Below are 14875 nucleotides of genomic sequence, written 5' to 3'. Positions count from 1 at the left end.
CTAAAAGTTGAATAAGTCTATTAAATCACAAATTGTTTTAACTTTGAAAAAATCCTCAACTTCACATGTAATAGAGAAATGCATATCAACTTTATATTAAGAGATTATTTCTCACCTATCAAATTGGCAAAATGAAAAAATGTGACAACACAGTTCTACTGATTAGGCCATAGGGGAAAAGAATTCATTCCTCACTTACCAATTCTTGTAACCTAAGAAATCCAGGTAAAAGATATGCTTCCATATCTCTTAGATACTCTGCTTTATCAAGAACCTTATGAAAAAAAAAAAGCAGTGTCAAAATTGATTTTAAAAGCCCTTTAGCAAAACATTTACATAATATAATGCAAAATTATCTGAACTTCCCATGTTAAAAAAAATGGAACTTATTAATTAATTTTTTAAACAGTATTTACATTTGTGGAAGACATTTCAAATAGGTCAAATAAGTTAAAAAATGAACTACTAACAAAATGTTTCAACGCAGATTTTAGAGAATGGGTCATAGTTAAACTAAAATAGGTTTGTTTTAAAGATATACCATCAAAAAGATAATGAATGAAGATGCTCTAAGGACCTTTTCTTATAGGTATACAAGAAATAAAACTATGTGCATTTTTAATTACATTTAGTAAAAGATAAATGTCTACCACGTACCAATAATTACAAAGCTTTCTGACCTGAGAGATAGAAGAAAATTCTGAATTTCATCATATAAAACTTTTCTTGCTTTAACTTTGTAACTCGATACTAAACCCTGTTTAACTAGAAAACCGATCATGTTAAGAAAGATTAAATTTTTTTTTTTTTTTTTTTTTTTTTTGCGGTACGCGGGCCTCTCACTGTTGCGGCCTCTCCCGTTGCGGAGCACAGGCTCCGGACGCGCAGGCTCATCGGCCATGGCTCATGGGCCCAGCCGCTCCACGGCATGTGGGATCTTCCCGGACTGGGGCACAAACCCGCGTCCCCTGCATCAGCAGGTGGACTCTCAACCACTGTGCCACCAGGGAAGCCCCAAGAAAGATTAAATTTTTGTTCAGTGTTATGATAATGCTACTGGGATTATGTTGCAAATTATAATCATTTAAATTAGGAATAAAATTTAAATGCAGGGAATATATTATTTCCCTGGATAGTCCAAATTGTTTTTATTGATTAATAGATAGCTTGAAACAACGTATAAGAGTAATCAACTTAAGATATTTCATTCCTAATTCATTTAGACAAAATAAAGCTAAAATTATTTACCACTAAAAAGATACAAATTAGTTTCTCCACTATGTATTCTCAATTGCAATTTTCCCATCAATTTCCATTTTAAAACTCTCTAATACATAACACAGATTAATTCAAATAAACTGGTCCATTTGTATGCCCATTTTAATGCAAAACACAAAGCTGAAGCAATAAGTTAATAGTTCATTCTTCTGACTGGATACAATTAACCAACTATAATTAACGGTTTTATGGTATTTTAATAAATGATCCTTCTTCAAAAGCAATTATCAGTGCCCGCTTCAGCAGCACATATGCTAAAACTGGAACGATACAGAGAAGATAAGCATGGCCCCTGTGCAAGGGTGACACGCAAAGTCGTGAAGCGTTCCATATTTTTGCTAATTCACTTTGTTATACAGCAGAAACTAACACACCATTGTAAAGCAATTATACCCCAATAAAGATGTTAAAAAAAAAGCAATTATCAAATAACTAATATTCAAAGAAGTTAACATTTTAATTCAGATTCAAACATTTAAAAAATAATTTACCTGAAGGTATTCTAATAGACTTGATTTGTAAGCTTGTTTACTGACTAGAAAACATCCTCAGACATCTTTCTACATTATTTCCTAAGTGCTGAAACTTACCAATTCATGTATTAGCTAGCTGAACGTTCTACGATTTACTCTAAATAATGTTCTATGCTAAACACCTGCAAACTTTTCCACCCTAATGTTCAGTCATCTAACAAATAACTTATTGAATGCCTACTTTGATCCATTGGGCCTGAAAAGTGAGTTGGGTCCTACTTCTTCCTCATGGCTCTTTGCAGAATATTGATTCTCCCTCTTCCCTAAAGACACAACTTTGAAACTCTACTTGTTGGAGTCATCCAACACTCTGGGGTCATTCCTCCTTGGTCTTTAAATATTATAGCTTCTGACTATCACATCTCTAATATAACTCCTGTAGTTTTGGATATTTCAAAATCCACATAAATGACCTCCTTCTGATATGGTAGACTCATTTCCTTAAATCCCTCTCTCCACCAGTGATCTTGTTGCCTACGCTACCCAGTGAAAGATCAACTTATTTCCTACATCACTGGTTTCTGAAGTGTAGTCTGTGGTCCCCTGTGAGGTGAGGGTAGGGGGGTGTGCTGTTTCTGATACTCTTTCAGGAAGTTGGCGAGGTCAAAACTATTTTCATAATAATACTAAAAATTTATATGCCTTTCTCATCATGGTGACATTTGCACTAATGGTGCAAAAGCAATGGTGGGTTAAACTAGAGTCGTCTCAGCATAAATGAAGGTAACAGTGCCAAACTATACTAGTAGTTATTAATTCTTCACTATGTACTTGCTCTTAAGAAAAAAAATTAGACTTTTGCTTCTAAGATGGAGTAGATGCACTTTTTCCTCTTCCTCCTAAGTAAAACTAAGAATCTTGAGTATTACATATAAAACAAATGGGGCTCTGAAAGGTGGAAAGAAGGAGGCAGACCAGCTAGGGACCTCAGGACCAGAAGAATGACAACTCACTTCAGAGGGTGAATTGTCTAAGTTGTCTTTTTGCCTCACATATCCCGTTTGTCGAGCTGAATAAGCCGGCAACACAGGAAGGCCAAGCAGCATAGACCAAAAGAGCCCCAACCAAAACCTTACTTTCTCTAGCCAAAGGACCAGGAAAGGGGCAGCTTAGAGAAACTTCCAGGACTATGCACTCTCCAAGTTTTCTTTATAGAGGACATCAGTACATCACTGATTTCTTGTCTCATTTCTTTTTTTGTTTTTGTTTTTGCTTTGCCGTACGCGGGCCTCTCACTGCTGTGGCCTCTCCCGCCGCGGAGCACAGGCTCCGGACGCGCAGGCTCAGCGGCCATGGCTCACGGGCCCAGCCGCTCCGCGGCATGTGGGATCCTCCCGGACCGGGGTACGAACCTGTGTCCCCTGCATCGGCAGGCGGACTCTCAACCACTGCGCCAGCAGGGAAGCCCTTGTCTCCTCATTTCTTCATCCCCTAAACACTGGAGCACCAGAATACCCGGTCACTGGCCTCACCTCTTTTCTAACTCACTCACTCTCTCGGTGACCTAATCCTGTCTCACAGCTTTAAGTACTACTACTGTATGCTCAGAAGTCCAAAATGGTATCTCCATCTTGGACCTCTCTTGACCTCAGACTCAAGCATCCAAGTGCCAACTCAACATCTCTACTTGGACTTAACATGCCCCAAACCAAATTCCTCATCACTCCTTCTCCCCCAGCAAGACCCCACCTGCTGCAGTTTTCTCCACTCGGATAATGACAACCTTATCCCTTCAAGCACACAAAAACTTTTTTTTTTTGAGTCATGCTTGACTTCTTTCTTTCTCTTCTCCTCCACACTCACTCTATCAGAAAATTCTGTCAACCCTACCTTCAAAATATATCCAGTCCATATCTTACCATATCCATTGCTACTACCCCGGTCTAAGCCAACATGTTGTTTGCCTAGATTAATACAAATGCTTCATAACTAGTTGTATTAGTTTCCTAGGGCTACCATAACAAAGTACCACAAACAGGGTGGCTTAACCAACAGAAATTTATTATCTCACAGTTCTGGAAGCTAAAAGTCCAAGATCAAGTTATTGGCAGGGCCATGCTTCCCATGAAGGTTCTAGAGAAGGACATGTATCAGGTCCCTCTCCTAGCTCCTGGTAATCCTCTGCCTTGTGGCAGCATAACTCCAATCTTCATGTGGCATTTTCTCTATGTGCGTGTCTGTCTCTAAATTTCTTCTTTTTATTAGGACATCAGTCATATTGGATGAGGGGCCCAATCTACTCTAGTATGACCTCAACTTAACTAATTAGAACTGCAACGACCCCATTTACAAATAAGGTCATATTCTGAAGTAGTAGAGGTTAGAATTTCAGCATACGAATTTTTGGAGGAAACAAATCAACCCGTAACACTAGCCTGCACTAGTGTACTCTTGTACTCTTCGTCTGATTCTCAAATGAAGAATCAAACGTACCTGTACCCTTCATTTGATTCTCAACATTACCCCTCCCCCCCTTACTTAAACTATATTCCAGCCAAAATGGCCTCCTTCATATTCTTTGAATACACAGGCATGCTCCAGTCTCCTCTGTATGCTCACGTAAATCTCTTTGCTTGGAATACTCTTTTTTCAGATATTTTCATGACTTGCCCCTCGCTTCCTTCAGGTTTCAGCTCAGTTATCATCATCTCAGTGAGATCTTCTCTGCCTTCCCCACTTAGAAATAACTAGCCTCCCCCGCCCAGGGGATTCTCCCTTACTCTAATGTACCACATCTGACATACTACATATTAACTTGCTTACTACATATCTTCCTCAATCAGAGGAATTAGCCACAAGTGGGCAGACACTATTTTGTCTCTGTTCCATCTCCAGTATCTAAAATAGTGCCTGGCACATAAGAAGTACTCAGTAAATATTTGCATAAATAAATGAACAAAATTAAAATGTGGAAGGAACTGTTTTATACATTTAAGGAGATGCAAGAATGCATAAGATGTGGTCCCTTCAGTGAGTATAAACTTAGCCATTATGAGAAGGTATTATATTAAATTTTAATTTCAATTCCAGAGATAATCATTTTTTAAAATAAGGTTAAGGTGTTATAAAATCTCACTAATGTAAAACATGTTATATATTTTCAGTTGTCTGCTAGTTATTTTCACATTGATGTAACAACTAAAACTTAAACTTAGCCAACCTAAAATCAAACAATTCATCTTTCCCAGACCTGCCCCATATATAATTGACAAGTTTGACCTTTGCTGTCTCTTCCATTTATTCTTTTCTGCATCTTCTGCCCCAACTCTAGTCCAGGCCCAAATTTCCTCTAATGGAAACAGTTACAAGAGCCTCAAAACCATCTAGCCTATGTCTTTCAATCCCCTCAAATTCACCTATTCAACATGCCTTCATAGCAGTCTTCCTAAAGCATGTTTGTTGCTCTAGTCTTCACTACGTCCTTGCCTCTCACTGCCTAAGAAATGAAATAAAGCTCGTTAGTATGGTTTTCAAGACACTCCCTGATCTACCCCCACCCACCTTTCTACTCTTCTTTCTCTTCCTTCATACTTTAAACCCACTAAGACCAGACTACTTGGCAGTCCCTGGCCTCCATTCCCACCTGTATGCCTTTGCCTAATTCCCTCCACAGGAAATTCCTCTTCTTCAGTTTCTTCCTAATGATACCCGAATCATTCTTTTGGACCTATCTCAAATGTTACCACCTTATGAAGCCGTACCAGATGTGCCTGAATCAGTGCTTTGCATATCATGGTTATTACTAATCACATTCTATATGTAGTCATATGTGAGTACGTCATAGCTTTTCTACTGAAGTGAAGCTCCCTTTAGATAAGAACTACATCTACAGACTCATAGATAAGAGAACAAACTAGTGGTCACCAGTGGGGAGAGGGAAGGAAGGAGGGGCAACATAAGGGTAGGGGATTAAGAGGTACAAACTACTACATATAAAATAAATGAGCTACAAGGATACATTGTACAGCACAGAGAATATAGCCAATATTTTATAATAGCTATAAATGGAGTATAACCTTTAAAAATTGTGAATCACTATGCTGTACACCTGAAATTTATCTAATGTTGTACATCAACTATACATACCTCAATTAAAAAACTATAGCTCAATTAAAAAAAGAAATATATCTAAAACATTTTTATGTTGCATAAGCACCTTGTACAATGCACTGTACATAAGTCTCAAAAGAAAAATATGGAAATTGATCTAATAAATCAGTTTTCAAATAAGAGATGATACTTACAATATATACAGTCTGATCCTTGAGACTTTCAGCTTTGGTTATTTGTTTAAATAAGCGAACAAAGTCATTAAATGTTTCACAGGTTATTTGAGTAGAACATTCACCCTCTGAAGAACTAAGATGATTCAGCTTGTTTAAAATTTGTTCCAAAAGCAGCCTCAAGGTAAAGCATTCAACACAATTCACAAAGACATGTGGAAGCTGAAAACAAAAACCAAAAAAGTGTAAACAGAAAACACATATCCACAACCACGGCTCTGCTGGATATCCGCCATTTGCCCTTCTAAATCTATACCCCACCATTCTCCAAACTGCTCTGTGCCCCAGGAGGCTGACCACTACAGACTGCGTCGCCCAGACTCATTTTCTAACTCTTGCTGGATTCAGCCAAAGGGAAGAACCAGGAGACAGAAGCAAAGTGGTAAGAGAAAGAAGGTGAATATTCATTCCCTTGACTCCCACCCCCATCCCACAGCTTGACAGTGGCTGCATCTTCTATCAAAGGCAACAGCTCGAGCTGGGCAGCCTCTCATCAAAGGCTACACCTCTTGCTGGGGCCTGATTACAGCTCCTTCCTGTGCCATTCAGGTCTGAGAGAGGTAAAGGCTCTCAGCACATCACCATCCCTTATTGGTTCCCTTAACATTTCTTCAACCTTTGTAAAATATTATAGTCCCTCCATTAAACACACTTTAATTATTTGAGTTTTCATTTGTTTCCTACAGGGATTGAAAGCAAACCTGTATTTCCCGCTAAGGAATTCTTACAAAGAAACCCAAGAACATGTGAATGTTAAAATTCTTAGTGGGAATTTCTTACTTATAATTTTAAAATAATATTTTTAATCATGGACACACCTAAACCAAAAAAACATTTTTAAGAGTTAAAAACCAGAGTAATCCCCCTATAAGGAGTTAGAACTAGCTCTTCATTTAGAGAACTATCAAAATGGAGGTAATTCCAGAAGTAACAAGGAAAAAAAAGATTTATAAATATAGTCTGTTCTCAAAATGAAATCACAAAAGCAGTACTGATCACTCAGAGGAAGACAGCGTGTGGCATCTGGCACAAATAATGGAACCTATAACTATTTTTAGCGACATTCTATAAATCTCACCCAATAAAGAGGCTTTTCTTTCTCAGAGTAGCAGTGTAACTAAGGCTACATTATAGTTACTTAGGCACAATTTCACCAGCATTTTCTGACCTCCCTTACCCCCACTCCTTTATGAACTACAGTCCACAATAGCTCTGTTAAGACTGTCTTGTTTACTGCTACCTGTGTGCTATCCATGACCTTTAATGGCAGCATATTCTAAATGTCTCTTTGTGTACCTATACCAAAAGTGGTGATAATTATCATTACAATGTTTAAGCAGCAACAAAAATCAAGATACATTAAAAAATGAAATACAAAAAAAAAAAAATGAAATACAGCCCTTAACTATGGAACTTCCATATTCAGTTTTCATGCTTTTATTCAATATAGATATTTTTGGACACTTCATGCAGGGAGGTCCAAATGCAAATGCCTGAGCGAGGACCTTGTACACTCAGGTTCTGAAGCCTGGTATGAACCTCAGGCATCTGTATTTTAAAATGCACAGGCAAACTTCAGGATCAAAGGCTAAAATCCCTAAGTTGATGTATGCCAAGAACTGTGCTGGGAATAATCTCAAGAAACAGTTTCAAGCCAGGGAAACACAAACATTTATCACAGCTGAACGGGATAAATATTACGACAGAATTAAGCACAGAGTGCTGAGGCTGCACAACAGAGGGGCATCTAACACTGCCTAGAGAGTCAAAAAAGGCTACCCAAAGTGTAAACACAAGAAAACATAGCAAAATAAATAAGCATTTGCCAAATAATAGGGTAGAAGAGTTGGAGTGAATGAGTACAAGAAAGCCATTCCAAGCAGTATGTGCCAAGGGTTGAAAGTAAGAGACAGCAAGAACTGTAAAATAGTTCAGTATGCCACACAAAACACACATACTCTGAGCTAGTTAGGACCGGGGGTAGCAAACTACAGCCTTTGGGTTAGCAATCTGTTTTGATATATACAGCCATGCCCATTTAGATAGACACGGTCCATGGCTGCTTCCACACTAAGGAGGAGTTGAGTGGTTGTAATATAAAGTACCTGGCCCGCAAGCCTAAAATATTTACTATCTGGCCCATAAGAAAAAGTTTGCCCATCCCTGGCTTAGGATATGAAAGAGGGTGTGGCAATAATCACGAACAATAGCAGCTAAACTTTTTTGAGTGCTTACTATATACTAAGTATTGTGGTAAGCACTTTTCATGTATTAACTCACTGAATTCTCACAATTCCAAATGTTGTCACTATTAGCCCTACTTTTCAGATGCGAAAGCACTAAGGGGTGAACCCAGAAGAAAAACATGAGTCTGCCAGACTCTATCTCAAATTCTTAGGCATTACGTTAAGAAAGATAAACTGAACTCAGCTCATGAAGGGTATTATGTATCAGGCAAAACACCCGAACCTTTTCCTAAATATCTTATTTAAGATTTTCATGGACTAGCTGCAGGGTGGAGAACAGACTGCACTTAGGAAACTGTTGTGGAAATAAATGAAAGAAATAATGGTAAATGAAACTCAAGTAGCAGCAATGGCTATGATTCAAGCTACATGGAGTCAAGACATTAATGATACAGAATCAACAGGATGTGTTTACTGTTCAATTTACTAAGAGAGTGAGGATAAAGAAAGAGTAAAGAGCAAGTTTAGACAACTGTGTGAATGGTGAAATTCACTGTTAGAGGCAATATGGGAAGAAGGGTAAAGGTGACATATTTAGTTTTGTACTTGTGGAGATTCAGACTTATCACTATCAATATTTCAAATATGTACAATAATGGAGAAGAAACAGATTTTAGTATTTTTAAAGAATGTATTATTATGTGTGTTTTCCCCCAAATATTATCGTCCAATCAAAGTTAGAGAGAGTAATTTGGCTCAACTTAAAAAGTACATTCTAACATGAAGGCTCAAGTTATTTAACAATACCTTCTGAAGCTTACAGTCTTTGAAGGTCTTCAACAAAAAGTTGGTCAGAAATGTTTTATGTAGAAGATATTCCTTCAGAGAAAGGTAAACTAAATATCTCCCAGATCCCTTCTATTTCTAGGAGTCTATGAATAAAAATCAATTAACACTGAGTTTGGGATATTCTTACCTCTAAAGTTTTCAACAAAGTTTGTGTTACATAGGTCTTTCCACTGGCAGTATGTCCATAAATAAAAATGGATGGAAAACTGAAATGATGTCTCTAGCAGAGAAAAGACAAATATCAGTCTGCACATACAAAACAGAAAATAAACATTCATCAACTTGTGACAAACTTTTCCATGATAAAGTAAATTATTCAATCCAAATGATTTCAACAGTGAGCATTTAGTGGATTCATCATTATACCTCAAACCTACTTGAATTCAACTCTACTCTTTCTCAAAATTTCTGGAAAATCACATTTGGCCTATCTATTATATATGATATATTACTATACATACATATATTCAACCCTTTTTATTATTATACAGGTTTATATATATAAATGTTTGTATTTTCAAATTTGAGAGATTTAACAGATTTTTCAAGAATGATTTTGACCATACTTCATTTTTTTCTTAACCCTTTTTTATAGAATCTAAGCCCACAGGCTGCAACTTCACTCTACATTCTAAAGCTTTTAAACTAAGCATATGTAAACACAGGACTAGAAAGAATTTCAAGAGTCCTCTGTTCTAAGGAAAACTTACAGGATACTTCTGAATTACGCTTACTACATTTACCTTGGCCTAAATGTGTACATTTCATCATTGTTTTCAATGATCAAATCTACACAGCATATATTTCAAAATACATATTCCCAAGATTCTCCTGAAGTACATTATGAGTCAGCAGCCTAGAGAAAAGTAAAAATTGTCAAACACCCCTATATTGGTCTGGTCAATACTACAAATATGTTTCATTCATTCAATGAACATTAATTAGACAGCTGCTAAATGCTGAAAACCATGATGCACTAAAGAGTACAAATATCAGTTAGAGATAAAACCTGCTTTGGAGGAATTCACATACACTTAAAAAATAATTATAAGAAAATTGGATGATGCAATTTCCGTGAAAAAGTAGAGTCTCTATGATCATCATCTACCACTACAATAGTACAGTTGACGCTTGAACAACACAGGTTTTGAACTGCTTGAGTTCATCTATACATGGATTTTTTTCAATAAACATATTCGAAACAATTCTGGAGATTTGCAACAATTTGAAAAAACTCACAGATGAACCACGTTGCCTAAACACATAGGAAAAATTAAGTATGCCATGAAGCGTAAAATATATGTAGATAATAGTATATCCTTACAAAGGCATAAGGTGAATGATATTTAATATAAAATTAATAATGTGTTAGTTTTCTGTTTTATAACTTTGCTCCCAAAGGATTACATTACCATACATACCATATGGTATGTCTGTGCCTCCCAGCCTCTCCCCTCTTTCTCTCCCTCTCCCTTCTTCCTACCCCTCCTTCCTTCCTATAATTGGAGAAACAGTGTATTAGCCTATCATCACAGGTAAGTGATTTTTCAAAAAAAATGTAACCATGTGTTTACAATACTGTATTATGAACATGACTGGAATACTGTATGCCATGAAACTTTATAAGGGTTCATTCATTAGTATATAGGTAGGCTACCATGAAGGAATTCTATCCATAACAGAAGGCTACCATAAAGCAATTATATCGCTGCTTCTTTGTTATCAATGTATGAATCATTATACCTGTAAATAGATATGAATTTCTTTTTCACATTATCTTTTCATTTTTAATGTCTAGTTAGTAATATGTATAAGAAGCCCAGTGTTTTGTATTATTAAGACAATATTGATGTAGATATTGACAGACAATTCATCTTATAAACAAGGTAAACTAACAGTATTGATACAGTATAGTACTATAAATTAGTTCTCTTCCTTATGATTTTCTTAATAGCATTTCGTTTCCTCTAGCTTACTTTATTGTAAGAATACAGAATATAATACATATAACATACAAAATATGTGTTAATTGACTATTTATCGGTAAGGTTATTAGCAGTTAAGTTTGGGGTGAGTCAAAAGTTACACACTGGGCTTCCCTGGTGGCGCAGTGGTTGAGAGTCTGCCTGCCGATGCAGGGGACACGGGTTCGTGCCCTGGTCTGGGAAGATCCCGCATGCCACAGAGTGGCTGGGCCCGGAGCCTGTGCTCCGCAACGGGAAAGGCCGCGACAGTGAGAGGCCCGCGTACCGCCAAAAAAAAAAAAAAAAAAAAAAAAAGTTACACACTGATTTTCAACTCCACAGGGGGTCAGCACCCCCAATTCCCACATTGTTCAAAGGCCAACTGTAGTCACAAACATTTATTACATTCTAGCCACCAAGTTACAAATTTCCTTTTAGCAAGACAAATCAGGAACTCAGATTTATACAGGAAAATACTTTCTAATGGCAAATGCCTATGGCAAGAGCAGCCCAACAGATTAAAAATGGATGTTTCATACAGATTCTTTTCTTAAGTTTATACATAACCCTCTCGTAAATTAACTAGCTCAAAAATTCTGTAACAAGAATTAAACGCATGCTTGCTGAGCATCTCTGCTAATACTATATTTCACCTTGAAAGAGAAGCACAAGATATCCTTCAGGACACTTTTCCAAGCTACACTAAAACTCTCCTTTCCTGGAATCCCACCACACTTATCTGCATCCACTATTTGGTGCTTAATAATATTCCACCTTACATCATCTTTTCTACTGTTAACTAGAACTGTACTGAACTCTTGCACTGTTACTTAACCTTTCACCTTCATAAACCTAACATAAACTGTAATAAGCCAGGATCCGGCACAGTGCCTGGAACAGAGAAGGTGCTTACTAAATATTTATTTGCTGAATACATAAATGAATCTGCTAAGAAATATGAACCAGTTTTTTATAGATCTTTGCATCTCCTACATGCACAACACCTTACAGAAAAGCACTATTAAAATTGTTAAATATGACTTCTTCCCGTGATTTACACCAAATTGATATCACTCATCTCTATTTGCCAACATTCATTTTCAGGAGGACCACTTCTGTTTGTAGTGATCTGGGTTTGTCTACTCCAGGGAAGGAATGCATAAGGTACAACTAAGAAAATGTTGCAGTGATAATATTGATAACTACAATTAAAAGCATTATAACTGGGCTTCCCTGGTGGTGCAGTGGTTTAGAATCCGCCTGCCAATGCAGGGGACACGGGTTCAAGCCCTGGTCCAGAAAGATCCCACATGCTGCGGAACAACTAACTGGCCCGTGTGCCACAACTACTGAGCCTGCGCTCTAGAGCCCTCGTGCCACAGCCACTGAAGCCCACGCACCTAGAGCTCCTGCTCTGCAACAAGAGAAGCCACCGCAATGAGAAGCCCCTCACGGCAACAAAGAGTAGCCCCCGCTCGCCGCAACTAGAGAAAGCCCGCGCACAGCAACGAAGACCCAACGCAGTCAAAAATAAATAAATAAAGTTAAAAAAAAAAAGACCCAATGCCTTAAAAAAAAAACTGATATTAAAAAAAAAAGCATTATAACTAGAATACTGACTGAGGGTGCAGTCCCTGACCTTAGTTCCCTAACTAATGTGCCCCTTTAGGAGGAGGGTGGTACTTTTCCACTAATACTTCACAGGCCACCCCAGACTGCCATCCAGGTAGTTGGATGAAAGCAGTACTTATGAAAGCAAACTAGAGGTGTGACGGAAGAACGTGTGACCCTAAACTCTCATTTACTCTCCTTACAGATGAGATCCAAGTGTGATCAATTCCAAGTCTAATTAATGAGTCTGAAGCAAAAGGCTCACTAAAGGCCACCAGAATATAATCAAAAACAGATTAAGTATGGAATTGATGAATGCTACCTCCTACGGAAAGGACTCCGCAGCAGTGTTCATCCAGAGGAAACATTTAACCTCTTCTCTTAGGCATCACCTGTACTGCTAGTCAAGAAGCCTAGACTAGACCTCTTCTGTGCTTTAACAACGCTGGAAAAGCCGCTTAAGTTTTAAACCTGAAGCACCGCGTTGGCCCTCACAGGTCTTGACAACTACCCATCCACACAGAACTTACACTAACTACCTCACTGAAACGTGGGGACTCACTTTTGAATAAGTAACACTGGGCAATCACATCTGTTGTATAAAATCCTGTTCAGCTGGGGTAAGAAGCAACTTCGAGTAGCTACTCTGGACTAACACCCTCTTAAAACCGTGGCGTGCGTAAAATATCACGTCCTGGGCCAACAAGCCCTAGTGCAGGCCGGTCCTTCCCGTGCAGTTTAAGAGACCGCTCACAAATTACTTTGGGTGAGGAGTGGGAGAGACCTATAACACCCCCTACCTCAACGCAAAAGACGGTCTACAGCCCCTCAGTCAGAACGAAAATTTAAAAATTGGAACATGTCGCAAGACCACGGAATTGTTTGCCTCCGGGATTTGGAAGAGAAAAGATAGCTGGACTACAATACCTCTCCAAACAGGGACTGCAAGGTGGACACTTGGGACTCGCGACAAAGCACCGTGTTTTCCAGGTGAGGCATGCTGGCGGGTACCAAATCACAGAGCAGCCCGCGGCCCGCTGCGCGTTCACAGCCGCAGCCTCACCCACGCTCCGGTCTCCGCGCTCTCGCCGGAAACCGGACTCTCGGGCTTGTGGGAGGAGCCAGCGTGGCCGTGCGTCCGCGTGACGTCAGCGCGCAAGAGGAGCGACGGACCCGCCCTAGTCTTCCACAGCCTGAAGCGGTAGGGCTCTGAGCGCCGTAGAGGGGTTTCTGGAGCCCGCTTTGTGGGGTTGGGCGTCTCGGGCTGCGGCCTTTGCCACCCGAAGGTCGAGAGGGGGATGCAGGGATGGGCGAACAGAGAAAGCGCTTGAAGGGGCTAAGGGGGCCCTGTGGGCTCCACTAAGTCGAGAACCTGTGGGTTCGGCTTTCCCGCCTAAAGGCCCCAAATTTAGAAACCGTAAGTGCTGGGGAGCTTTGTCGTGTAGCCCCACCCAGGAGGGGGAGGCGGTCGTGGAGCCGAGGCCCGCCTCCTTACAGGGACCTGAGGAAAGCGGGCTCAGATAACCAATATTCACAAAAGCTGCGGGTTTTTTTTTCCTGAGGAGGGTGTGGAAAATTGGCGTCCGGTGCAAAAAAAAGACTGATAGAGTCGAATAAACAACTTGGAATTACTAGTCTTACTCCAAGCCTGAAAACAGATCTGGAAATGCCTCTCCCTCCTAATGGGAGGAAGTTCTAGTGTCAGTTTCTGAGGGCAACAAGAGTGAAAAATAATGCTACCTTTAGCATAAGGCTTTCCGTTTATTTGTTCGCGGAACGCGAGCTAGAAACCAGACGCTAGAAGATTCTGGAAATAAACAGATACAGGAGTAGACAGAAATGTATGGTGAAAAGAGGGTTTGGGATCCTGAAGCTGCTGGGTTGGGGCCATTGACTCAACAGAGAGACCTTGGAAGAATCATTGAAACATTCATTTTGAACTTTAACTTCTTTATCTATAAAAGAGAGATAATAATAGCTGGGTTATTGCTAGGGATAAAAGATTATATACTTAGTGCCTGATGTACATAGATTTAAGTCATGGATATCAGAATCAGAATCTTGTATTTGTGATAGCCAAAAGGATCTTTTGGTAATCGTGGTCTCCTATAACTTATCCGCTAGTCAAAATCATATACTGAAAGCAATTCAACTGCAATTGCCTAAGTACT

The 14875-nt window shown here is 39.1% G+C and overlaps 1 protein-coding gene across 2 annotated transcripts in view; it reads right to left on the bottom strand.

Annotated features, from left to right (window-relative positions):
* ORC5 (origin recognition complex subunit 5) overlaps window positions 1-13778 on the bottom strand; it is a 73279-nt gene extending 59501 nt beyond the window's left edge. For both annotated transcript variants that reach the window (XM_082846920.1, XM_082846921.1), the window contains exons 1-4: window positions 13632-13778; window positions 9257-9349; window positions 6056-6256; window positions 200-274 (exon numbers count right to left, since the gene is read on the bottom strand). In XM_082846920.1, the coding sequence (XP_082703046.1) occupies window positions 200-274; window positions 6056-6256; window positions 9257-9349; window positions 13632-13703 (441 nt within the window). In that variant the 5' untranslated portion in view covers window positions 13704-13778. The remainder of the gene's footprint in view (window positions 1-199; window positions 275-6055; window positions 6257-9256; window positions 9350-13631) is intronic.
* Between the last annotated feature and the right edge of the window lie 1097 nt (window positions 13779-14875).

The sequence above is a fragment of the Leucopleurus acutus genome (genome assembly GCF_964270905.1).
Source record: "Leucopleurus acutus genome assembly, chromosome: 9".
In the NCBI taxonomy this organism is placed as follows: domain Eukaryota; kingdom Metazoa; phylum Chordata; class Mammalia; order Artiodactyla; family Delphinidae; genus Leucopleurus; species Leucopleurus acutus.
Note: the sequence above shows the minus strand (reverse complement) of the source record. Positions and strands in the feature narration are given on the sequence as shown.